The sequence below is a fragment of the Nyctibius grandis genome, chromosome 27 (assembly GCF_013368605.1).
Source record: "Nyctibius grandis isolate bNycGra1 chromosome 27, bNycGra1.pri, whole genome shotgun sequence".
Classification (NCBI taxonomy): Eukaryota; Metazoa; Chordata; class Aves; order Nyctibiiformes; family Nyctibiidae; genus Nyctibius; species Nyctibius grandis.
In genome coordinates this window covers 4,076,621-4,102,231 of record NC_090684.1, presented here as the reverse complement: position 1 = coordinate 4,102,231, position 25,611 = coordinate 4,076,621, and the positions used below count along the sequence as shown (strand labels likewise).

General features: G+C 46.6%; 1 protein-coding gene across 2 annotated transcripts in view; it reads right to left on the bottom strand.

The window, feature by feature from the left end:
- Positions 1–24,490, bottom strand: part of ANKS1A (ankyrin repeat and sterile alpha motif domain containing 1A) — a 77,397-nt gene extending 52,907 nt beyond the window's left edge. For both annotated transcript variants that reach the window (XM_068419393.1, XM_068419394.1), the window contains exons 1-9: positions 24,431–24,490; positions 18,211–18,507; positions 17,469–17,544; positions 17,072–17,173; positions 15,682–15,777; positions 15,372–15,568; positions 13,463–13,555; positions 9,438–9,555; positions 2,235–2,806 (exon numbers count right to left, since the gene is read on the bottom strand). In XM_068419393.1, coding sequence (XP_068275494.1) covers positions 2,235–2,806; positions 9,438–9,555; positions 13,463–13,555; positions 15,372–15,568; positions 15,682–15,777; positions 17,072–17,173; positions 17,469–17,544; positions 18,211–18,414 — 1,458 coding nt within the window. In that variant the 5' untranslated portion in view covers positions 18,415–18,507; positions 24,431–24,490. The remainder of the gene's footprint in view (positions 1–2,234; positions 2,807–9,437; positions 9,556–13,462; positions 13,556–15,371; positions 15,569–15,681; positions 15,778–17,071; positions 17,174–17,468; positions 17,545–18,210; positions 18,508–24,430) is intronic.
- Positions 24,491–25,611: the final 1,121 nt, after the last annotated feature.

Genomic DNA, 25,611 nt, shown 5'->3' with positions numbered 1-25,611 from the left:
ATTAAACCTCCAACAGCAGCACTACATTTATGTTTAAATCTCATTGTGGCTGTTATGACCAGCCAGATCAGTCCCTTTCTGCACATACAAATCACTACAAAAAGACCCCAAATGTTTCCCACAGGTGCATCTTTATCATTTCTTACCACCCATCGCAGGAGTCTGCTTTAGGATATTTTATAGCAAGAACTGGTCTGGCCTTATAAACTACTGACTACCAGCAGCTCCCTTTTATACTGCTTCTATAGAAAACTGCTCTGCCCCATGAACTGTGCCCCTCCTGCCAACAGCATCAAAGGGTGCAACTGTGGCACCAGGAGTCAGAATGAGACCTCAAATGCCTCTATACAGTCTCTGGGAATTAAAAAGCAAATAAAGCTAAAGGCAGTGAGTCGCCAGCTGCTGGCTTGCCCCTCTTCTTACGAGAATATTTCACTTCACACAGTGCTTTTCATGGGAACAAAACCATTCTGCAAAAAGAGGCTATCGCCATCTCACAGATGGGGAAACTGAGGCAGAGAGGAGAAACCTTAGTCCACAATCATTCAAGCTGGTCCATGGCAGCCATGAGACCCCAAGGCAAACCAGTGCTCTAGGCACAGGATGCTACTGCCAGATTAAAGCAATTCCACAAAATGTTTAAATGACACCAGAAAGCAGGAAGACAAATAAAACCATCAGGTTTTGAGAGCACAAGTTCTTTTTTAAGTTAGACCTGTCCCATTGTAGACAGATGTGAATTTTTCACATTCTTTCTCTGATTTCCTCATCTAAACATAACGGAAAGGAAAAGCAGATTTTCCTCTTGTGGCTTGTCAGGCTGACGCTGGGTGGAAATGATGCTTTTTGTTTATAAGCAGGGAAGCAGACCCGCGGGTTCATTCCTCTGAGCAGAGGAAGCGCAGGCACACTAACACTTCACCTCTGCTACACGCAAACCCAAAGTGCTCCTTCCCTTTCATAGAATCGTTTTGGTTGGAAAAGACCTTTAAGATCAGGTCGAACCGTTAACCCAGCACTGCCAAACCCACCAACATTTGCTGTAAATAGTTCAGTTAGGCATGAAAGTACAGTGAAAATTATCTGGTCCTTTCAAATAAGCTTTCTGCCGCAGAATCTTACACTCACAGCCACAGTACAACTGACCCAGGTAATGAACAGCAAAGCTTTTACAGCTGCAGAGGAAAATAGATATATTTGGCAACCTTGAAACACTGCAGGGAGTGAGAGGGAGTGAGCGTATGAACTCGAAGACGGGCTCGTACTGAGGAGGGATTCCCACTTTGCTTTTAGCATCTCTGAATCCCTCCCTCTTCCACAAAAGATGATTTTATCTCCGAGCCAGGACCCCAGAGGCAGCTGAGCATCACTCAGTGCACAGAGGACAGGTGAGCAGGGGCACAACCGTCCCAGGAGTTTACACACACGGCTCCACACCCCCAGCACCACACCGGGGGTTTTATTTCCTTTCAGTGTACAAAGAATGGTTCATCTGAGCTTATCTCTTCTGCTGTGCTGCTGCTCTACCAGCAGAGAATCATCTCCAAAGAATGTTTCAGTAATGCTGCGGTGCTGAATTTCAGAGGGACACTTAATCTCGCCTGAGTGGTTCACTAGGGCCAACTTTCTGAGCATGAAATATTTAACTATCCATGGGCCTCCTGTACTATAATAAAGTGACTTCTAACAAGCCTCTGAAATAAATAGGTGAAGAGGAAAGCGGGAGCTATTAAATACACAAAGCACAGCCTAATTACTCTCTTCCTTCCATCCCCATGAACCCAGGACACTGCTAAACCCCCCCAGCAGCAGCGACCGAGAAATCAAACATCTCCTCTGGATGCTGGGAGAGTCTACAGGGGAAGAATTGGAAAGAGGAGATCAATATAAAGACTTGTGAGGAGCACTGTTATCAACTCTCCTTCATTTTGGGATGTAAAAACTTACCTGGCTTGCCTAAAAGAAATCAAGTCCTGTATTTGAGCAACTTAAACTTTGAAAAGCCCTTCACTTCTTGCAATTCTGCTTCTCCTCCCCTCCAGTTAAGCCTATCTTTTGGTGTTTAACACCTTAAAGATTTACAAGTGAGCATTTGCCTGTTAATACGATCTGAGAGTTAGTAGAAGTAGTGGAAACCACCCAGGACCCCCTTCGAAGGCCAGTGCAGTAGGGAGGAGCTCATGCTGTACAGACTCATTCCTGGCACAGAAGCTCTTAAGCAAGGTCAGCCTTACCTCATCCCACTCCGAAGCAAAGGACGGGGACTTCTCCAGCCTCTTCTTCCCAGTGCTGCAGTTCGAGAGCGATTCACTCCGGCTCCCCATGGCATCGTCCTCTGTCGGAGAGCAGGTCAGAAGATCAGAGTCCGATTTGGACAAGCTGCGGCTGAGTTTAAGCTCGGCTTTGGGCTTACTCCCCGGGTGGGCTCTGCCCACAGCTCTGTCCCCCTCTTCCTCAGCACCGCCGGGGTGCTGTAGCACGTGGGGCGTGACTACAGTTTCAGGATCCGCCCGGTTGACGTGCGTGTGCTGGACGGTTGCGTAGACCACTTTCTGGTTTTGGTCCGGAGAGCTGGTCCGTACTGATCCAGAGGCAGGTAAGTCAGCATCCTCCAGCTGCATAGCAGGTGGGAGGCTTGTAGCTTCCGTGCCTCCTTTCTCCGCGGAGGAAACGAGCCTGAAAGGGTCCTCACTTATCTCACAGATCGGGGAAGAGCCGTGAAGCAACCCTGAAAACTGCTCTGGAACCTGGATGTCCTGACCGTCGGCAGAGTCCTGGCTGCGGCTGCCACTGCTCCTCCTGTGGTCTTCAAGGGGATAAAAATGGGGGGGGGAGTAATTAAAAACATGGAAGAAGCAGCAAAATTCCAGCTCTCCCCCTGCCCTCCCTCAGCGAGGGAGGGAGAGATAAAGAGAGAACAGTTCAGTATTGTTCCGCATGCTCAACTTGTACCCAAAGTCATGGCATTTATGAAATTCCAAACACTGGTCTGATTTATGCAGTCTGGCAGCTCTCCTTGTTGTTTTATTCCTGTTAACACTAACTATCAGGCCTTGCTATATAAGGCTAAGAGAAGTGCTAACTATATCCTGCAGAGAGAGCAAGTGAGGTAGGAGAAGCAGAGACGGAGGCTCCTGGAACATCTGATACATTTCCATAAAGGCCAAAGTGTTATTTAGAGCAGCGCTCCCTGCTCTTGGCACGAGCTGCAGGGTGGGAAAACTTCTGGACTGTAATCAACCTGCGAGTTCCAAAATCCGTTCCCCAAAAAAAAAACACCACTGCTTTCCTCCCCAGTGGTTTCCGAGTTTAACCTCTCCTCCTTACTCAGGGGAGAGAAATAAACAGTTTATGCAATAAAAAAAACTTGATCAAAAAGTCTCTCTCTTGCAAGCGAACCGCTGAACACAGGAAGGTCTGATCTAACACAGGGAGCGTGGAGTACTGGCTGTCCCAGAAATGTGACACTATCACTCAGCTACTCCTGCACCAACACCTTTAATATCAGGTACCAGGGCCCTGGATAAATTATGAATAAATGACCGATCCCAATAGCCAAGCGTGTGCACAGACACACGTGTACTCACCTTGGTCACAGCTGAATGTGCACTTGAACTGTAAAAGCAAAGCTGTGTAAAGCTAAGTATGACTTTTGTTTACCAAGGATTCCTATACCTGCCCTTAATTGCTTGCAAATTTTAACCACTTCCATTTAATGCTGAAGAAACACTTTTTGGTCTGAGGACCAAAAAAACAACGCTGCAAAGAAACAATAAAGCAAAGCACCCCGATAACGTGGCTCTGAAATGCAAGGAGGATGTTTAGCTGGGAAGAGGAAATTGCTTGCTTTGCAAGACAGCAGCTCTCGGAAGCCAAGGCAAAAGAATCCTCATTTCAGTGAGGCAAAACACACTAATGAATTTTACTTATCTTAAAAGCAGCCTATTAGCAACAACAGTGAGATCAACTCCTTCCCCCCAAGCATCCTCTCCAGCACTAAGCCTGACCAGGTCATTTTCAAACACCAACACCCATCTGGTTTTGTGGTCTGTCCTCACACCAGAAATGAGGCAGGAAAGGACTAAATTAGTCATTTGTCTTTGCAAGCAGCTCCAGATCCTGGGGTCTCACGCGCCCTGGGTTTGATGAGCGTAGCTAGTCCCTCTTGCAGGCATTTGTTTACTCCACAGAAATGCTAAAAGCAGCTTGCTCCGTTGGCAGCTGAGTCAGGAACAGCAAAAGCCTGACCGGAGGTTAACTGCCAGGGCAGCGCGCCGGCGGACCTCGCTTCTCGCTGGGATCAAGTGATGCAAGGGCTTATTTCATTCTGGATCCTACGAGTTAAAGATTCCAGGACAATGAAGTAGTTGTTGATTATCTTGCAGGGGCACATAAACCACAAGTTCTGCAAGCGAAGCTGCCAAGGGGGAGGCACAGCCCCTGCGGGCAGGTGGTGTCACCAGCACCGTTCCTAACGCTGGCTGGGGAGTGCCAACAGCAGATCAGAAGATCTCAAGACCAGACTATGTTCAGTTACTTTGCAGAAAGTTATGAAGCTGTAATGCTGGAGAGACACCTTAGAATAGCTCAGACACGCTGCACTCATCGGGCAGACTGGTATTAACAAGAAAAATCTACCAACCTGGTAAGAGGGACAGAGCATTGATGGGACAGTCACGTTAAACTCCTGGGGAGGGAAAAACTTGTGCAAAATCAACAGCCTTTCTTCTTAACCTTTTTCCTTCCTTGGAAATAATTTCTTCCATGTCCCAGCTTAACCTTTACTGACATTTCTACTGAAGGCAGAGAGGCGGCTGGTGAAAGTTTATGCCACATGCTGGAACACTTGGGTCCAGCCAGAACAAAGTGCTCCAAATCTAGCTCCAGAGACTCACAAAAGGGCTCCTGTTGAGCAGAAATCACAGCTGCCCATTCATCCTCGAGCCACTGAAGAACTTCAAAATACAAGGCAGCTGCCAGGGAAGGAAGGGATGAAGCAAGGGCAACAGCACTTGCTCAGATGATGTGAGGAACATCTTGAAGGAGACATTTCAGAGCCTGTGCTGAAAGCTGCAGAGAGAACCACCAACATAGGCAGGGAAGAGCAATCTCACTCCTTTTTACCACTGAGGTGCACATGGCAGGAACACAGAGTGTTCCCCAGGGGATCCTGGGCTAGCAGAGAGGCCAGGACAACCACTGGCCATCTCGGGAAGGTGTACCTTTTTGGGATAGGTTACTGACATTATTCAGCTGATGTGCTGATCACTCTTCTCATGGCAAAAAGATGAACAGTACTCATTTTTCAAGGGTGTAGTGAAGTTGGAGAAAGGGAAAACAATATTTAGGTGCTAGAAAAGCAGAGAGACACCAATTTTATCCATCTGCTGCACTTCAAGGGATGTGAAAGCATCCTCTTCCAGTTATACCTTTTAACTCAGAAAGGGAGTCGTCCTTAACACAGGGACTTCTGTCCAACTCCCTTAGCAAATTTTATACCCAAGCACAAACATCTGACTGCTCCTAACTTCTTCAGCCAATGCCTGCTGCAGGTTTCACCAACAGGACGAACTTCCAACACCTAATGGGAACAGGAACCCCATTCTGGGTACAGACTGTCTGCTTCCCAGGGAGGATTCAATTAAGAGCTTCCCTGCCAGCAGCCTGATGATCCCAGATATGAAACACTTCCCTAAACTCGTAACACTAAGCTGCAAACGCCCTGCCTTGATCAAATTTCTTTCCCTATATATCATCAGCAGGATTTGTTTCGTGCCCCTGGATTAGGAGAATGAAGCTGTTATTGCAGCTGCTTTTTGCTTAAGCTCCCCACACCTAAAACTAGCCATGCTAGCCTCTAGCTTTCAGATAGAAAAGGCTCCCCACGCCACATCATGCCAGAATCTGTCAAGTGAGGAGCACGCAAATCCGTCTCCTGTGGCACAGGAGGCCAGAGAAGAGAGGGAAGCTGGCCTTTAGAGGCGCAAAAATAACCTTCAACTGCAGTAAAACTAAAACAAAGGCTCATTTACACAGTGAGGTACTGCATGGGAAACCCAGTCTCACCAAGCTCAGTCATTTTAGGCAGAGTTTATCCTCCAACAGCTACCTGAACTCAGGCTCATTTGTACTCCCTCCCCTATTGCCCTTTTAAGAAAGGGGCAATAAACCACTGCCTAGTTGCTTAGAGAGATCACTAATGTGACTCTGCACAGAAGCTTCTAAATACATCGTGACAGCAGAAAGGTAGGCTTGGACCTGAGACATGGGAAAAGGGTCTGTCCTCCAGCCATGATAAAACCACGGGAGGGCAAGCAGGCTGTGGATCTATCATTCATCTCCCAGCAAACCAAGAGCTTTCTGTCCCTTCCAGCCTTTGTTAGCAATACCCATGTGCCCCCATAGACTCCCTACAGTGATACCCACCCCACTGCTTCTACAGCCATACTCTGGCTCTGTGAAAAGATATTTTCTTTAAATCTTTCGACAGCATGTTTTGTTTTTTATCATTGGGTGAGATGTATGGCTGTGCTCTATGCCATGTATCTGGTAGAGTCAGTACAACCATAAAGAAACAGTCTATCAGGAGGAGGGGCAAAAGTAGGGACTTCAAGCTGGGCTTCCTATGGAAGGAGCACAGCAGAACCTCAACAAACACCAGTTTTTAAAAACCATCAGAAGGAACCAAGTCAGTCCTACCTGCAGCTGGTTACTGCTGACAGCACTTGTGGGATGACTCTCCTGAGAAGCAAGACAGACATCAAAACTCAGAAGTATTTTCCATATTCATCCTCCATCAGATCGCTCTGAATGCAGCAGGAGTTGTAGTCTCCTCCCGGTCAGTTCGCCACTCTTGGCCTATTTACAAGTCCCGTTAGAAGGTCTGAATGCCCTGACTTCATGCGTGCGATTGCACGTAGTTTCCTTACCAAAGGGGATGGGAAAACATTTGGCTCAAACCACTTCTGATACTCTGCCCAAAACATTAGGCCAACTTTTCCTAGTGCTCCAGCATGTGACAGCAAACTGCTGTAACATACACAAAAGGCAACCAAAGCCAGGCGGATAATACCACATTCATCCAGTCACTGGATACAAGACAACTTGCAGCAAGAGGAACAAAGGCAGCTATCACATATGAAAGGCACCATTAAAACCAGCGTGCCTGAAATTCAGCCTTTCAGCTGCCCTCAAAAGTCCTTCTCAACAGCCCGCAAGAATCAGAGTCCTCCTCTTCTGACCAAAGGCTCCTCCAGAACTCCTCAAGTCACATCTAGAAGCCCAGCCTCTCAGATCGAGGGCCAAGAAGCAATTCAAAGCCATGCTTCAGCCTGCTCCTTGTCTTGGGATGGAGCTGCTGCCTTTGATGCTCCAGGACCCTTCTGATCCAGAGGTGGGAAAATTCTCCAACACCTCAATTAAGGCTTCGGTCCCTCGCTCAGCCCTTGTTTAACTTCTTGACAAAGCAACTCTGCTACTCCCTACGTGCATCTTCTCCCCCTGCCATCAGCATATAGTCAGTGCCTCAGTTCCTAGGGGGGTTTAGAAGCCTGAAGTCCCTGAGAGGACAAGTAGCAGGTGAAAGATCACATGGGGCCCTGTCAGAGCTCAGCTGCTCCTGCAGTGTCGGGAGAGCTGCCAGCTGGGGACACTGCCACACGTGCAGTCGTGCCACAGGGATCACTCTGAGATGTTTGGGAAAGCAGCTGGTACCCTCTGGAGAAGGGGGACAATCAATTGTGTCCCTTTCTCCCGGTCCACCACGAGAGCAATGGGAGATGGCCCTGGCAAGCTTAAGAAACGCAAGAGATGAGAAATACCTTGGCTAGGCCCCTAGGAGCAGCTCTTCACCTCCACCAGATCGAAGGCTCCACTGCATTAGCCATAGTGCTAATTGCATTTAAGAGAGCAGACAAGTCCTGGAAGATGAGAAAACCCAACTACATCCTTGGATTTCTCCCACTACAACAGTGGAAAGGGCTCTAGGTTTGTTACAAACACTGTCCACAGACTGCAAACCCTGAGGTCCCAGCTATTACCTTTCTAGCTGTACATTAAAAAGACAGGACTCTGCTCTGGGATCCTTAATAGGCTAAAGATGCTTCCTGCAACCTCTCCATGAAATGGGGCATAGAAAGCCTGCAGTACTGTCATCTTCTGGTGTTCAGGGAAGAGATTTGCATCAAGAACAAGCAGATGCATTACTTCGAGATTTTATTTCAATCTGACATATAATTATGAGACACCTTCATTCATATTAATCAAGCCTAGACGCGGTAGCCAGAGAAAGGAGCAAAGCAGTCGGGAATAGCTCACACTTGAATAACCAGCAATAGCTGCACACTGAAAAGATACCCTGAAAGCTTCTGGTTCAGTGGCTGTCGCCCAAGGACTGTTCCTGGCCGAGAGCGCAAAGTGCCAACTTGAAAAGCACCCTAACTTTGCCTCCGGCAGCAAGTGGCTTTGGCAAATGCTGGTGGGAAAACAATGACCTCTTGTGCCACCCTGTACAAGCCAGGAGCGCAGCAGGGCTCAAGGAATGAAAGCTATCGTGCTGCAAGAAGGGGAAAAAAAAAAAGCTGCAGGTCCTACAGGGCAGTCAGTGAGGCATCGCATCGAGTCCTCGTTATCCTCTGTTCATCCTCAAAGTGAGATGGTTTCCAAGTCTAAAGCCCAAACTAAATCCTTCCAAATTCCTGCTGAGGACTTTTGAATAAAGCAAGAGATGTTTTTCCTCTAAAGAAATCTTTTGCTGTTGTTGTTGTTGAAGGAAAGCCAAAAAGCCCAGCAACAGCCAAACACAAGAGACAAGGTGTTCCCAGATCCTCTGTAAAGCACAAAAGTCCCTCTGGGAGAAGAGAGACTAGTTCGATACTTAACCTGGCTATACAGTGGATTTTCAGTCAGCTCTGGAGAGGGGCTTGCTCTACACGTTTGTTTTCCTCCTTTGTTAGTTTACATCTCGAATTAGCTTTAATACACAGTGGGATGTTGATTTTAAGACCAGGATAGCGGGGCCAATCATCTGTTGATATAAACATGCAACGCCAGCAGGTTTTCAGATTCAGCTGGATGGAGAATACGGCTCACTTCAACACTTGCATTGGTTCATCTCACTTGTAACAACACGGCGCAGCCTTTCCCCCTGCTCTGTATTTACTTGACTGTGCACAAATTTGCTGATTTTCTAAGCTAACAGAGAGGGTCCCCGCAATCTCTTAGTTGTCAAAACAGCAGAGTTGCCCTTCCTCTGTGTACATTTTGTACGGGAATGTTCAGATCCTTCCTTTATAAAAGTGAAGATTACCAGGAAACAAAACAATCGCAACCCAGACCCCAGCCGCCCCACCCAGAGAGTTTAATTGTTCCCGTTACTCTCTGCCCTCTATTTTAAATACATCTAAGCAAACAGCTCTGCTCTTTGGATGGTCACTTACCTTTTGTTTTCCTGTCCACCGCAACTGGCTTTTTAGTTTCTGCTGTAAGCAACAGCTCATAAGGGTGTTCCTCTTCCTCAGCTCCACTTCCCCTGCTCTTTCCTCGTGCAACAGAGGCCTAATGAAAAACAGCATAATGTAGTGCTCCACAAAGCAACGCTCTTTATCCCGGCAATAAAGCCCAAGGCCTCTTTATGCCATGGTTTAAGCAAGGAATTGGCAGAGGCAACACCTTCGCTGTGGAGTGTGATCCAAAACGTAATACTTCCCTTTTTTTCCCCCCCTCAAAAAACCACCCAAACCCCCTTTATTTTTCTAGTATTTAAGGTTGCTGACAGCTTTCTAGCACTGACCAACTGATTCACTGTGCAAGGTCTGCAGACAGCCTGGAGGGGGGAAAAGAGCTGAGACCGTTATTCCTGTTCATCCCAACTCAGACTTACTGTTGCTATTGGAATTTGCATCGTCATTCACTATTTAGTTGCTGGCCCTATTAGGACATGGCTGGGGAAAAAAAAAAAAAAAGCCCAAATCCCTGCCACTTTCTGTGAAGTCTCAGGTCTGGCATTTCTAACCTCAGGATGCGCAGTGTATTTAGGACTAAAGAGTCCTCAGGCAACACTGCATAAACTCGGTTTAACCTCAGGATGTGCAGCAGTGATTGCGCTCTTTTAAATCCCCAAACCCCTGATTAGAGCTTCTTTGTAACACTGGCAGACCCTCCAGCAAGCTGCTCTGGAAAGCCACCATCCATGTGCAGCGACGCGGTCTTGATGCAGCATCCAAACGAGTCTTGCTACAGACTCACACGTGTTGGTCTACCTCAACGCCAAGGATGACAGGCAGTCGACACCCTTAGAGAGCCATGTGTGCCATCCCAGTGCTAATGGGGCTAAACTGGGCTTCAAGGCACCCTGCCCACATGGTCAGCTGCCTTTCAGCACCATCTCCTGGCCAGACCCTGGCAGGTTGATGCAACCCTGTCCCAGGAGCCATGTGCCAACAGCCAACCGTGGTGGGGTCAAACCCAAGCCAGAAAGCAAGTGATTCCTACCTGCTGCCAAGACAGGGAAGAACAGGTCTGAACAAAACATCCTCACAGTGAGGGCTCTCACACTGCTCACACACACTCCTGGAACTGCCTTGTCTAGACAGCAGGCGAAGCACCACCTCCAACTTCTTCCCCAAAGTGAAAGCATCAGAGTAGCTTCAAGGGCAAATGGGTACCTACCCGCTGCAATCTAGCCAGGACCCCTGGAAGCTTAGGGAGCCTCGGAAAGACACACAGGAGCCAGCAGCACAGGAGTCCTACATCCCTGTAGTGTTTCTGCACAAGCCCAGCTGGCTTTTAAATCAACTTTCTCAATGGGAGGAAGTGGGCCGTGTTCAGCAAAGAAACTATTTATTCTACCTGCTTCAGGCATGAGCTGTCGGGCAGACCTGCTCCTTTTCAGGTGAAGGAGCTCGTAATGAGCAAATTGAGGAAAAAAACTTCTGACCAGATGGTGGCACAAAAACATCAGACCGTAACAGTAGGTAACAGGCTCGTGCCAGAGATCTTGGAAAAATACTGCACAGCAGCAGTCTGTCAGAACAGTTGTAGCCTGGACCTCAACCAGGCACTAGTATAGTCCTAAGACTCCTGTAGATGATGACTATTGTGCCGTCCTCTTTCAAATGCACTGAACACATCCGAAGGCAGTAGCTCCCTAGCAGCACACAATTCCCAGCTTTTCCTTTGTAAGCTTTTGTCCACTCATTTATAGGCCTGGTTACACTTCATTTTCTCCATCTCTCATCCTTCCAAGCTTTAAATAGAGTTTCAAGTTCAAAATCACTCAAAATGAAGACCACTGTTTGCTGGAGAACTGTGCTTGCTCTGTAGGCTCTGCAACCAGGAGTAACAAAATCAAATAAAACTTTCCTCCAATTCATCTTTCACTTATTTATACATGTTGGTTAGCATGTATAAATATTCACTATTAGCAAAGCCCCAAAATAAGATGACGTTAATAACGAGCATGCTCTTTAAAGTGTACTTAATCCCCAGCAGTGGACTTTGAAAGCCTTTTTAAAGGGTAACTCATCTGGTTTCTCTCTCCTCCCCCACCAGGACTGCAGACCAAACTGCTGGAACAACCCTGGCGCCTTGTCCTTTGTCTGCGCTTCCCTTGCACAGATGAGCAGTAAACAAATGAAGCTGAAGTTTAATTTCACAACGCAGACTCTTATTCAGCTACCAGCCCAGAAGGTTTCTGCAGATAGTGAAAGGCGGCACTCAAGCACCTCCAAACAATCAGCTCTGTTGCTTGTTTGTACTAATGTTTTTCCATGATGAAAGTGAAAATTTTCTTGTTTATGCACATCTGCTTTGACTGATAGCCCCATCTTGGCAACGGAATAAAAAGACTACTTTTGAAACTAGAGTTTGGCCCAACCCCAGAATATTCAATGACTAACTGGCCTGGCTCTAATGTGAGAGCAGGTCTGGAGGATGGCAGATCAGGATGCTGCAACGAGACGTTTACAGCATTCCCTAAGCATGTTCCTGTTCACGCCTGCCCAACCCACAGAGAGCATGTACTGAGGTGATAACTAATGGGCAAGTGGCAGGGAAGAAGAGCACCCCAGAAGCAGCAAAGAAAAAGAATCAGACCCCAAACTGCCTTATCCGTACATCTAGAAGGTCATTTCCAGGCAGCGACACACACTGCCTGTAAGTTACACCAATGAAATTGGTTGCAAATCAAGATCTGCCCAGCGAGTCACTGTGTACAAGTCTATTTGCCAGCAAGATTTCCTTTACTGGATCATGTTTCCCAAGCCGTTAATGGCAGGACAAAACAGAAGGTGTTTTATAATTAAATATGGCAAGACAACTCAGCAGGAGCAGCCAATGCACATTTTCCTCCCTCATGTTTATCGTCACGATCAAGTTCTGCTTCCCAGTTATGCTGTGACCTGCTACCCAGCTCTCCTCTGCCCAGAGCCGGCCGTGGGACTGGTTATCACCCACTGCAAAACCATTTTAACAGCAGTGGAGAGATCAGCCCACAATTGTACATTTTGATTTTACAGTTTATGCACTGTTTGGAGCTCTACTCTATAAAAAGTCATCTCTATTAAAGCAAATAATGTTTACTCATGTCTCGTGTAGGCTTGACGTACTTCAGAAAACAGATTGCATTTATGCCTTGTAGGAACTTCAGCAGATCAACACATTCAAAGCAAAGCGCCTGGTGAAGTGGAGTCTGTTCCAGCAGCTGGAGGCAGCACACACTCCGCTTGTTTTCCATACAACCTACTGCCCTTGGAGAAGTGAGGAAACGCACAAGATTTGGGTTTGCTTTGAAGATTTTCCTGGTTGTCAGCAGAAGTTGCCAAGACACATTTGTGGTTTCACACACCTCCGTACACTGGTCTCCCGGAGAGCCCTCACATCTGAAGGTTCACAGGCAGGTGAATAAAAAAGAGCAATAGGAAACCCAGGAGCAACAATGCAGAATAGGAGACCTTTAGGTTCATCAAAAAGCAGCTCACACGCATTGACCCCTGCAGAAGACAGCTTTAACATATGCTGGGCCAGAGTCTCAGCTGAATTCAAGCCCCTGTTCACGTCAGTGGGACCCACAAGCCCACGCATCTCCTCCCCAGCTGGAAGCTAAGAGGAAGCAGGAAGCGACGGCCCTCTGGGTATCAGTCTCAAGCGAAGATGCATTTGGTGGGATCACAACAAGTGGGCAACAGTCCACATCGCAACGTGATTCAGAAAAATCTCTTCCTAAGGGAATTCCCAGCCAAGAATAGGAAAGTAAGGCTGAAGGTCAACACAGAGGTGCCCTGGAAGAACCGCACAAAGGAAGTTCCCATGGCAAGTGACAGCAGCAACACTGGAGTGAAAGAAAACTTCACGTTCACAACCCGACTTGCAAGGGAGGTAATATCGCAGTTGGCTCCTCCCAAATTATTACCACTGTTCTTCAAACCACATTCGTATAGAACATCCCAGATCAAGTCCCACGTACCTCACAGGAAGCCCCATGGCCTAGCTTCTTCTCCACATGCTGATCCTCCTCTTCATCAGGTGGAGGCTTGGCAGGTGGGGGTGGACGTTCTCTCTGTGGTTTAGAAGACCACTGTCAACAGTGTTGCATGAAAGCACAACCCCTCCTGCTTCCACTAATGCTACAGCCATGCCGCTGCAAATGCAGCAGGGTAAGGGCCTCCTCAAATTAATCTAGTTGGAGAAGTTCAATCCTAACAGCACAGAGCTTGGCAATAGCTGCTGCCTTTCCTTCTCCTCCTCCTCTCCAGCAGAACACCGACTCGGGCCGAGAGCCCTTCCTGCAGTCCTGGGGATGGACTGCTGTCCATAGCAGACCACCCACTTCTGCTCCGCAGCAGCAGCACTGCACAAGGCCAGCTCAGACCCACGTGAGCACCGACTATGCTTTCAGGAGAATAAAACTGCTCGGGTGGAAGGTGCTGTTTACACAGGTTTATTGCTTCATTACTTGAGCCAGTTCATTCAGACCCAGACTGGTCACCTCAAGGGCACAGCATTACCCAGGGAAGGTCAGCAATGAACTCATGCAAACAGGCAGACTCATCCCTTGTGTGTTAACGAAACAGTAACATGAACAAGTGATTACAGAGGCACCTTTTATAGCGAAAAACCCTAGAGATCAAGAGACAATGCTGCACTGCATTCCTCAAATAGCCCAAGATTGCCTGTGGGCAGTAAGAGCTGCGCTGCCTGGTCTCGATGCAGAGCTAAACACATCTCTAGGTCATCTCCTGCCCTGCAACGGCTCCATCTAATGGCAACGGGGAAGACAGCAGAGGTGAACTGCTCCAAAAAACTTGCTGAAGTTTTGGCAGAAACTCCAGCAAGCTCCTGGAGCATGTCACTCTCTCTTCTCCCTTTTCACTGAAGTTCAGCCTCTCATCTTTTCTTAGCTGTGAGAGAGCTGAGCTTATTTCACATCAGACACTTAACACAGGACAGTAAAGATGGATATAAGCCACCAAGATTTAGTTAATAACAGGATAGTGCACCTTGTACTGCATACCCTAAAGAGAGATCTGGCTGAAATGTCAGTCTCCTAAAGCTTTTGTCTCGTTTCTACTATATCTGCTAATAGTACAGGAAAAAAGATGCATCTCTGCAGAGAGAGAACACGCATGGTTACAGTACCACCAGCAGTTTCATTGTTCATTGCTGCTTTGCCTTTTGTCCAAAAATACATCCGTGGAGCAGGCTTTGTAAAACCAACCAGAAAACAAACCCTGAAGCTGACACAGCATGCTGCGAGGCCAGCACCCCATCCGCCCCATAGCAGTGTTGCCACCGATTGCTAAGCAGGCAGCAGATGAAACTAAGAGAAGGTGAGGAAGACTTCTTTGGAGACAGCTCCAGGAGCTTTGCATTGCCTTGTAAAGCCTTGAGTACCCCCTACAGATCTCTGCAAGTAACACAAAAATGTTTCTGCTACCAACTAGTTTCCAACAGGATATTCTTAAAGATAATTTCTTGAGAGCCTTCTCTTGGGCAAAGCAGAGCAAGAGAGATGAGAAAAACGCTCCACACACAAGTTTCCAAAGCTTTCTTCTAGACAAGAAGTTAGCCCTTCAGCTAAGTGTAATGTCCTGACAAACCAAAACTCACAGGCACCAGTATTCAACTGCCAGCAAACAGAAGGACACAACACTAGGTGACAATCAGGCACGTACAAGTGGCTACTCGTGGGCAATACAACAGAGGTCATGTGAACAGGCCAGTGAAAAAGGAGAAGTACCTGCCTGCTCTAATCAATGTCAGGGATGGGTTTAAAGATTTCCTCAAGCTTGGCAGCCTGCTGCAAAATCATGAAAATGGAGAGAAGTTACCTATCCTTCTAAGGCGAGCAGAGACGGACACACATAGCTACATACAGGCCTGACTCCTGCTGCTTTGAGACCAGTTGATTCCACTTCCTTATTCACAGACTCTCGATCTGAAGATCTCCCACTGGCCAGGCTGTCCAGGGAGTGGCAGGATGTTGCATTGTACAAAGCTTCATACGGGCTCTCCTCTTCTGGGTTCACATCAAAATCTATGATCAGCTCTGTCACTGCTTTCTCCACATCACCTGTGAGAGGGAAAGACAGACAAGTACATCACTTGGGGCTTCTGCCCTTGGAAAGGCAGCACTTGGAGGAAGAAGAGTGCTAGTGGCTGTGGTGTTGTTGCATGGAAGCCTACCCTGAGATATCCGGCACACAGGATCAGTGGCAGGAACAAGCGGGGCTGGAACAATCTTCTCTGCAGCTTTGGCACTTTTCTTCCCAATCGTGTAATCTGCAATGAGGTGGGAGCACAGGGTCAGCTTATGTCAATCTAGTTTTATGTCCACTGCAGCATATGGTACTTGTGGATGGAAAGCCAACCATCAGCTTATTAAGTCTCCACAAAATAACCAAAGTATACTATTAAAACTTGCAGCTCAGATCCCAAACTAGAAGCAGGCAGCCTCTTTAATCACATGCACAAGGTTAAAGATGTTTCTTTGAACTTTTACAGTCTTTAATGAGAAAGCTGCAAAGCTCCTGTAGGACACAACGTCATGGAGAAGATCACTTCATGTTGTAGACACAAGCTACATCACTAAACAGAGATGTAGTCTGGTCTTCTGGAGCCATAAGACAGAGAAACCAATTCTAGTTGTGGTCCCCTGACCACAGGCAAAGCCAGAAACATGAAGCTTACATGGATGAAGTCAGACAGCAACATCTCATGCAGCTATCTCACTTACAGGAGCAAACTAACAGCATTTACCTGCAAGAACTTCAGTTTTAAAGCCCATCTTTGTCTTCAATTTCAGAACAGAGATAATACCTACCAGCCTCGCAGGCAAAGCTTAATTAAAAGTCTGCAAAGTGCTTTGAACCTGTAAAGCTCTCAAATGCTAAGCATAAATAATGCACACCAGTTGCACACGCTTCTGATCTTTCTCCCCACAGCTGAGAGGAAATTGAGACAGCGTAATTACAAGGTATGAATTTAGCTAAGATGCCACATTTCATTCCCTAACTCGGGCAGACACAATGGGCCAAGCTCCTTCATAAACCACAAGTAATCAAGGCCTTTTCTGTAAGTCTCATCTGCAAAATCCATGCCCAAGCTTCACAGTGAAGTGAGGAGGAGGATGTAAGATCCGTGGATGACTATTTGCCTACACAGACACATAAAGGACACTTAATCCAAAACCATTTCTAAAGCTATTACTCTGCATTCTGCAAGCAGATTTAGGCTATCCTTAATTTTAATTAACTTCTAAAATGAGTTAAACAAAGCTCAATTAAGCCCATTTAAACTGTAAAAGTCATGACACACTCCTTCAGCAAAGGAGCTAATCCTCCTAAATCCCCCCCTCAGAAGTCCCCCTGCATCCATTTGGTCTGGAGACAGCTCACCTGAGTGTTTCAGCATCATTCCTCCCAACACCTGTAAGATTCTCATCGAGGGACCTGACCTGAAGCTCCTTTGCTTTCAGCACTTTCCAGGACTAGAGAACAAAATCCTGTACTTGCACTGGCACAATCAGAACCCCAAACTTTTTCCTCCTGCCCGCACACAGAGCTCCATCGCTTACCTTCGATAAGAGCTGCTATGTGTTGGCTTTTCTGAGAAGGAAGTTCCCTCACAATATCCAGAGCTGTCAGGCCTCTGTTATCCTTTATGTTCACATCAATACCTATGGCAACAGGTGTAGAGAAAGCAAAAGCAAGAATATTTTCTAACTACGTGCAAATTGATGTCTTTCATCAAGTCAGATCTTACATTTGTAATCATCACTGGGGGGAGCTGAAAAAGATGCTCTAGAGAAGCAGACCTAAAGCCACACACCAAGAGAGAATCTCTCCTATAACCCTCTCCGAGGAGCTTTGATAGCTGGTTGGAGAAACATGCTGCCACTATAGAGGGGTTTCCTCAAGTTCTGAGTGAAGGGATCACCACATTATTGCTTCCAAAGGGGATCATTCTCTCACCTGCAGCCAGCAATATTTGTACCACATCTGTCTTGCCAAACAAAGCAGCTTCGTGCAAAGCACTGCCTTTTTCAGTCTGCAAATTAAATGGAAAAATAGCATGAAGCTAGACAGTGGGGAATGGTGATGGAGGCATGTTTTAGAAGGTTACAGAAGCAGTAAATATACAGCATCATATACACAACAATATCTACAACTGAGGACAGACTATCAAGGTTATGACAATGCTGAGAATTTGGAATGGAAAATGGGGAGGATCTCTTCAAAGAGACATGCAGGCCCAGGTGAGCGACCAAGAAAGGACTTTCTACAGCATAGCAAGAGGTCATGTCCTGAAAAGGAAAGACAAGACCACCACATACAAGCTAGTGCTGTGCAAACTGCATATTCACAAGCAGCTTGACAGGAAGAGAGACAGTTTGTCTCCATCGCTATCAAGAGCTCATAGTATTGCGGGACAGAACAGCTTAGGCGAAAGGGCTTTTTCTCTCCCTCGCTATGTGTCTGGGGCTCTTTGTCCAACTAATAAGCAGGCGTGAAGCATGCACAGCACCAGAATCCCTCTGAGCAGCTTCTCAGAGCAACCAAGAGCTGAACAAACAGCCCAGAGGAAAACAAAGCTATCGCTCATCTTTCCTAAACGATCCCTCTGGGTTAGGTGGGGCTCTCCGTATCATGACTACGGAGGTTCTCCATCCCCCAGCTATCAGACCAGCCCTTCACACACAGACACACCACGTACCTGGTAGTTGCTATCCATGCCAGCATCCAGGAGGACACGGACTACAGTTTTGTGACCGTTCCTAGCTGCCAAGTGCAGGGGAGTGTGTTTCTTAGTGTTGCAGCTTAAAAGATTGGGGTGAGCGTTCAAGAGCATCTTCACGACTTCCAGCCTCCCATAGAGCGCAGCCAGGTCCAGAGGAGTCTCAAACTTGTTGTTGCGCATGGTGGGGTCGGTCAGCTCCTCCAGAAGGACCTTCACCACCTCGGTGTGGCCGTACTGGGCGGCGCAGTGCAGCGCCGTCTCGTTGTCGTTGTTCTGGGAGGGGGGGGAGGCACAAAAGCCAGCGCGTCAGAACGGGGCAGAACAGAACTGCTCCATGCCTTGCTCAAACCATTGAAGTTTAAATGCAAAAACAAGACAAAAAAAAAGCAGTTGGGAAGCAGAGAGCCCAGTTTGGAGCAATGTTTTCACCATCTCACTAGCTGTTTACCAGGCACAGACATCCCCTCACGAACTCATCAACCAACCCCCCCAGTAAAAGCTTCAAAAACATTCAGAACAATAAGCTTTACTCACATATGGGAAATCTGCTCTACGGGAAATAGGTGCTGTGTGTGGAATAGCCTGCTTTCAACGCACCGAGGTCAAAATCAAGGGACCATGCTGCAGTTTAAGGGATTGTCGAGCTGTATCTGGATTCCCATCAATTCTGCTAGCACTCGGGGAGGGCACTCTGTCATCTGTTGGCAGCATCCCACACTTCGGGGTGCCACAAAAATAAAAGGCTGCAATATATGACAGGCAAACTGCAGCACGAATTCTATCTGCTGGAGCTTAATCGTCATCATTTGAGATTTAAACTTCAATTGTTTCAAATCCTACTTATCCTGATTATAACAGTCATTCCACCTGCGCAGTCCTGAAGCTTGCAAGCCAGCCGCTTAGGGAAAGGGTGCATTCAGTTACATGCAGTTTGTGAATTAGAAAGCGGTGCAATTAGATCACTCCACTAACGAGCCAAGGTCTCAGGTCAACCGAGGGAAGAGTTATCCAAGTGACAAGGGAACACCTCCACAGTGAAAGCCCGATCCAATTAACGCATGCAGCATCTGTTAGGTTAAAAATCAGCAATGCAAAGCATGGAAAGACAAGCAACCTAACACATTTCACTTGCAGGTGCAAAATAGGAACTCTGCCAGGTTTAAAAAAGCCTTTTCTCAAATTAAATTCACCTCAAGTTTCTAGTTTTACTACTGTGTGTTATACACAGAGGGATTTCTGTTAAAGGACTTTAGGAACAAATACTTATCTAACGGTTTGACCCAAAAAACTCTCATAGAAACTGTTACACACTTCAGCTTTAGCAGAATTATGGTTGGATTTGTCATTTTAAGAACAATTCCCATTAAAAAAAACCCAGAGAACATACTTGTCTCGATGGAGTTAGAAGTACTACTTTAGAAACTGAATTTCATCAAAATACCTTCCTTTTTGCTTTGAGAGTACATGTGCTTTTTTGGATACCAGCTTGTCGGAGCAGTCAATATTTTGCACCATTTCACAACCACGCTGCAGAACTTGCTCTGTTGTACAAGTACTTTAATCCTATTAACGTGTTAAGACATTCTAGGGATTACAGGAGTTATGCATGCAAACTCTGTTTTTTTTATGGTATTTGTATCATTTTTCAGCCACGTGAAAAGCATAAGGGGAACGAGGAGTTCTGGAGAGGCTCTTTGCAGCTGCAACTTGTATAAAAGCAAAGACTAAGGAGGCAGGAAGCAGCAAGAGTCACGTGCAGAAGATATTTAAGAGGGTAAGGAACGCATGGCATCAAGTTCAAAGTCAAACAATATACTTGGAGCGGCAGAGGCAGCCATGGTGAAGGAAGGCACATACAAGTGGACAGAAGTTACTGGAGAATAAAGAAGTCTGCACATAAAATACACATACAGAGTGAGGAGGGGAGAGAATAGAGAACCACAGAGATCACACCTATCAAGCAGCTCAAGCTGCTGGTCTCGAGGCATTTAAAAAGTTGGGAAATCACGTTATTCTCATTTGACTGGGAAGGGAACCCAAGTATCGGTGAGCCCACGACGCAGCCAGACCAAGGCCCACAGCACGACGGAGGCTCGCTGATCATTGCAGAAAGAGGAGATAACCCCAGCCCCTCTGGAGCAGCAGGTATCTGCTGAAGAGCCACAGTGGGTGCTCACTCATGCCACACTAGCCCTGGTTACCAGGGATTTCCACTGCTAGGACTGGCCCCCTCTCATCCCTCCCTGGCACAGAGAGCATATCCCTCAAGGGTGCTTTGAAGCACTCAGCAACTCCAAACACCTGCCTGACAGCTCAGAAATGGGAACACAACATCCTTTAATAACATAATTGTTGGAGACTTCCCTCATCTTTACTGCAATTTAGTCTAATTTTCCTTAAGCAGGTCAGGGCTCTGACGCTTGGGATGAAATCCCCAGACTTTCCTCCTGCAACAAAGATCACCAGGTAGTAAACTCCCCTGAATCATCAAAGCAAGTCTTTCCCCATCACAGACTGTGCATGGAAACTCCCGCTATTGCATAAGTCTTTATTGCCTCAATTTTGGGAGAGTTTTGAGCAGCCAAAAAGCCTAGAGCCCTTCCAGGCAAGGGAGTTTGCCTCCCTTCCCGCATCGCCTCTCCCAGCACAAAGCAGAGCGGAGCCTGAGCAATGAGCACGAGCGCTCAGACATACATATTTATCAGAGCTGGAAAAAGAAAATTCCTTTCCAGCAGCCAGAAGGCATATGGGTTCAAATTTCAAAACTACTTCTTAGAAAAATAGAGCACTCGACAGGGCTCAGGGGCTGCATTCTTGCAGGAATCCCATCATCCCCCCCAGTTCACAGCTGGGAGTGAGAAGCTGGGCTTGTACCATGCCCGCCTACAGACCACAGACAGAAATGCCTCTGCTTTCATATGGGCTCCATCAAATGTTTCAAGCCCTGGTAACTAGACACCACACACCACAGCCCTAACGCTCCTCATCAGACGCTAAAATGGAGAATCTACAGCTCCTTAAAGTGTACCTGTCTGCACCCCTGTTCCTAACACGTTGTAAGAGGGCTTTGATTGAAGAAAGGGAGACTTGGTTTAAATAAGGGAACGTTTTCTAGCTTTCTAACCCGCACACATTTGAACAGTTGAATAAACTGTCAAGGGAGACTACAGAGCTCTCCCTCTCCGAGGTTTTTGAGGAGCTGCTAGACAAACACTGGTCACGAATGGTTTAGGTAGACCTGATCCTGCCTCAGGGCTGGGGAAAGAGGCTACAGGACCCTTTGGTCCCATCCAATCCATTCCTAAGGTTCCTTTGTAGGATTTTTGTCGGTGTGTGCATGTCTACCAGAGGCTTGCCCTACAAAAAACCATGCTATTTTGCCGCTCCAGTGACACGTCTGATCCTAAAGCACAGAACAGGGATGTCCCGCTGGCCTGCACTCCACAGTTTCAGTTAGAGGCAGATAGAAATGAGAGAGGGGAAAAAAAACCAACATTAAGCAAACCCCAAACTTCACCAGGAGGTGACACCCAAGGCACGTCACAACCTCGGCACAAAGCAGGCCAGAAGAGTTGGCTGGAGCAGCCCGGTCAGTTGTACCATCTCCTTCCCTCCTTCTGCAGCACACGACTTCCATCGGTATCCCACACGGCACTGCCAGGAGCAGAGCGAGGATGAACAGGCCTCCTTCCTTCCTACAGGTGCCCAACAATGCCAAACATTTCAGGAAAAAAAAACAAAACAAAACAATCCCCATATGTCCAACAAGCTCTTGGGAGCTCTGCGGGGGGGTTCGCTGCCCGGTTTCGTTTGCAGACTCCAAGTAGGCTTCCACTTTTCTCAGCAGCCCATTTAGAAATACAGCACTTTAAACTCAATCTGCATGATTCATTTGCTTCCAATTAAAAAAGAAAGACAAAGCTAGGTTGTGCTGTGCACAAACCTGAGCTACACGATAGCTTTTTCTGCTTTGGCTCTGCTCAGCTGGTTGCTTCCTTCATACGGATTAAATAACCAAACTCAAGGCAGCGGGAGTTACCGAAGCAAAGTTGCTGCTTCATCTCTTAACTCTGCTTCTATCATTTGCTTTTCAGAAGTCCTTCAGGCCTGTGACAGACATATTGCAGGGACCTCCTACTGAACAAAAGATGTTGAAAAGGAAGGGGCATAAAAAGAAGCTGTTAACTATTTCTTTAACTTTTAGGAGAGCAAGAATCACAGAATCACAGAATCAATCAGGTTGGAAGAGCCCTCTGGGATCATCGAGTCCAACCATTGCCCTGACACCACCATGTCAACTAGACCAGGGCACTAAGTGCCATGTCCAGGCTTTTCTTAAACCCCTCCAGAGATGGTGACTCCACCACCTCCCTGGGCAGCCCCTTCCAATGGCTAATGACCCTTGCTGAGAAGAAATGCTTCCTAATGTCCAACCTGACCCTCCCCTGGCGAAGCTTGAGGCTGTGTCCTCTTGTCCTATCGCTGGTTGCCTGGGAGAAGAGGCCGACTCCCACTGCACTACAACCTCCCTTCAGGTAGTTGTAGACTGCACTAAAGTTACCTCTGAGCCTCCTCTTCTCCAGGCTAAACACCCCCAGCTCTCTCAGCCATTCCTCGTAGGTCAGACCCTCCAGACCCTTCACCAGCTTGGTCGCCCTCCTCTGGACTCGCTCCAACACCTCAACATCTTTCTTGAAGCTTCCGGCTTTCTCATGTCTTCCTCAACAGGATATTAAATTGCAGTCCAACCATATATAAATGCTTTCCCTCCTCTTCTAAATATTCCAAAATGTTTGGAAAGATGAAACACCTCGCTGGGACCGTTTCTGTATGACATCCCATCCTGCAGGGGAGCTGAGAACCTGGAAGCACCAAGCAAGGACTCCTACACTTCGCACCTGGACTTTTTTTGGTTCTCCCACCTGCAGCCAGGCTACTGAGAAAACATCAAGGTTTGCATGGCAGATATGATTCCACATGCTCTTCATCAAACTTGGTCAGAGACTGGTGGAAAGCTGGTCAGAACTTGTGATGAACCGAAGAGGTTGTGTATAAGCCATATCTCGTTCCTTAAAACCAAGGCAAAGATTTCAAATATATTAGCCTTGTTCTCAAGAGCACTACAGCCATCTTGCAAACTGAACTGAGAGCTTAAAATAATGCACTTGTCAAAAATATAAAGCCCATAGAATACTTAAAACAAAAATCCACAAGAAAGCGAGCTCAATTTCATCTTTATATTCCTTCTTCATTCACCATTTTAATGCTGGAGTGTGTAAGATTTTACTCTGTTGCTGACAATGTTTTAGAAAGCTCCTTTCAGGCAGCTGAACTGCTCAAGTACGTTTCCTCAGAAGGCATTTATTGCTGTAAAATTCCCATCTGGATTTTTATACAAATCACCGATACAGATGAGCTTCATGTAAATATATTTATGCTTAAAGAGGTATGTACTGGAGTATTTCCTGAAATAGAAGTCTGCAAAACCAAGCATAATTCCGAGCGATCAGCAAGCTCAGGAATTTTGAATGGGTGTTTTTAAGGTACTGCAGATTAGAGTGAAAGTTTTAACGAAACTTTGAGAGACAGAAATCTGCCACGGATGGCTGGATCCAAAATAATCGGTGTGGTGGCTTACAGCAGAAGTATCTCATGATAAATCAGCAGACTGTTATGCCATCACTGGCCTGCAGCTTCACTATAAATAAAAATGAAAAATGGTGTCTGAGCAACCACCACCATGAACTTTCTTATCGGCTTCCTCAGTTGCTCAGCCTCAGTGCATCCTAAGTGCTGATGTCATGCCTTTTTGTAGCTTAAGAACAACTAAAAGCAAGAGAGGAGCAAAACAGGCAAGAAAACAGAAGACCAGGGCTGAAGGGTCAGACGACACAGCAGACTTAACATCAAAAAAGAGAGACTGATGCAATAAGCAGGACATGAAGGACTTGGAAAAGGAGGCATGAACATTACTGCCTTCCCTTCTCCCCACCGCCACCAAAAGAATTAACTGTCCATTCAAACGACAAATACAGCGTTATGCATTTTGTAGGAGAAAAGGCATGAAAATTCACTCCAAACAGCCCACAGAGAAAAGGCATCCATGTTTAAGCAGGAAATTTCCTTCTTCTTGCATTTACCAGCAACATTAGCACACGAAACAAAGCCTAACACATTTTAATTGAAATAACATTACCTTTTGGAAGTCATCCAGCCCAATCAAGCAAACTGACCATCACCGTGAGTCCTATAAGGCTAAGCAATGAAGGAGCCCCCAGGAAAGTAAGGAAAAGCTTCCCTTAATTTATGTCTCTATAACTGCTTTGAAGAAAGAAACCCACAGTAAATAAACGGTCGCATTTTTACTTCTCCCCAAGCAGCTGCAAACTGAACAGGTATTATTGCAACGGGATGACATTGCACCTGGAAGCACGCGAGTGCAGCTTGGAGTAGTGATGCAGTGAAATGCTGACAGCAAAGTACACACCTTGGCATTGATATATGGGTCAAAGGGGCCGTACTTTTTGAGTTCTTTGATCTCAAGAGCATTCTACAAAAAGGAAGAGGAAAAAGAAAAAAAAAATGTGATAATGAAATGGGTGAGATATAGCAACAAAGCAATGGGTGACTCCCAAGGGGTGGAAATGACAGAACACAGCATCTTGTTCCAGTCAAAGCTATTAGCAGCAGAAGCCATTCCAGCTGCCGGTTCCTGTAACTTGAACCACTGTGCATTTCATTTACAAGACTCCAAACACAAGCAGAGCACGGGCTATTCGGCTGACTTTTCCCTTTTAAAAAGGTTCCTACTAAACAGACATTAATGAAACATTACCTGGATGGATTACACCAAGCTTTTAATCTTTTGCAAAGGTTTCCCCTACACCTGTCCTACTCAGAACAGTTTACACTCAGGGCCCTCAGTCAATTCTTATCAGATTGCTTGTAAACAGCTAACTACACTTCTCAAATTTATTTAAACAGACTGAATGCCTGCAGCTGTGCCTGAACACATTATTAAGCACAGCCCCAAACTGGAAAACTATCAACAGAGACATTAAAACACATACTCTTCGTTATTTCTGCTCAGTTGAAGAGGGGTAGTGAATAGCACCACCACCATAGTTTTCATTTTGTGATGCTTTAGAGGCGACCATTTAGCCTTGGAGCAGCCTTGTACATCACATTAGCCCTCTTACACCGAGGAACAGAAAACTTGAGCATGGCACTTTGGTCCCCTCAAAGTATGGCTGGAAGCAGGATTAGGACTCCTAAACCCAACTCTGAAGGGTGTTTGCTCCTCAGCTTCTGAAAAGTATATACAGCAGGTCAAAATGAAACACCAGAGACTCACAGTTCCCAGCTGCTCAGCTTGAC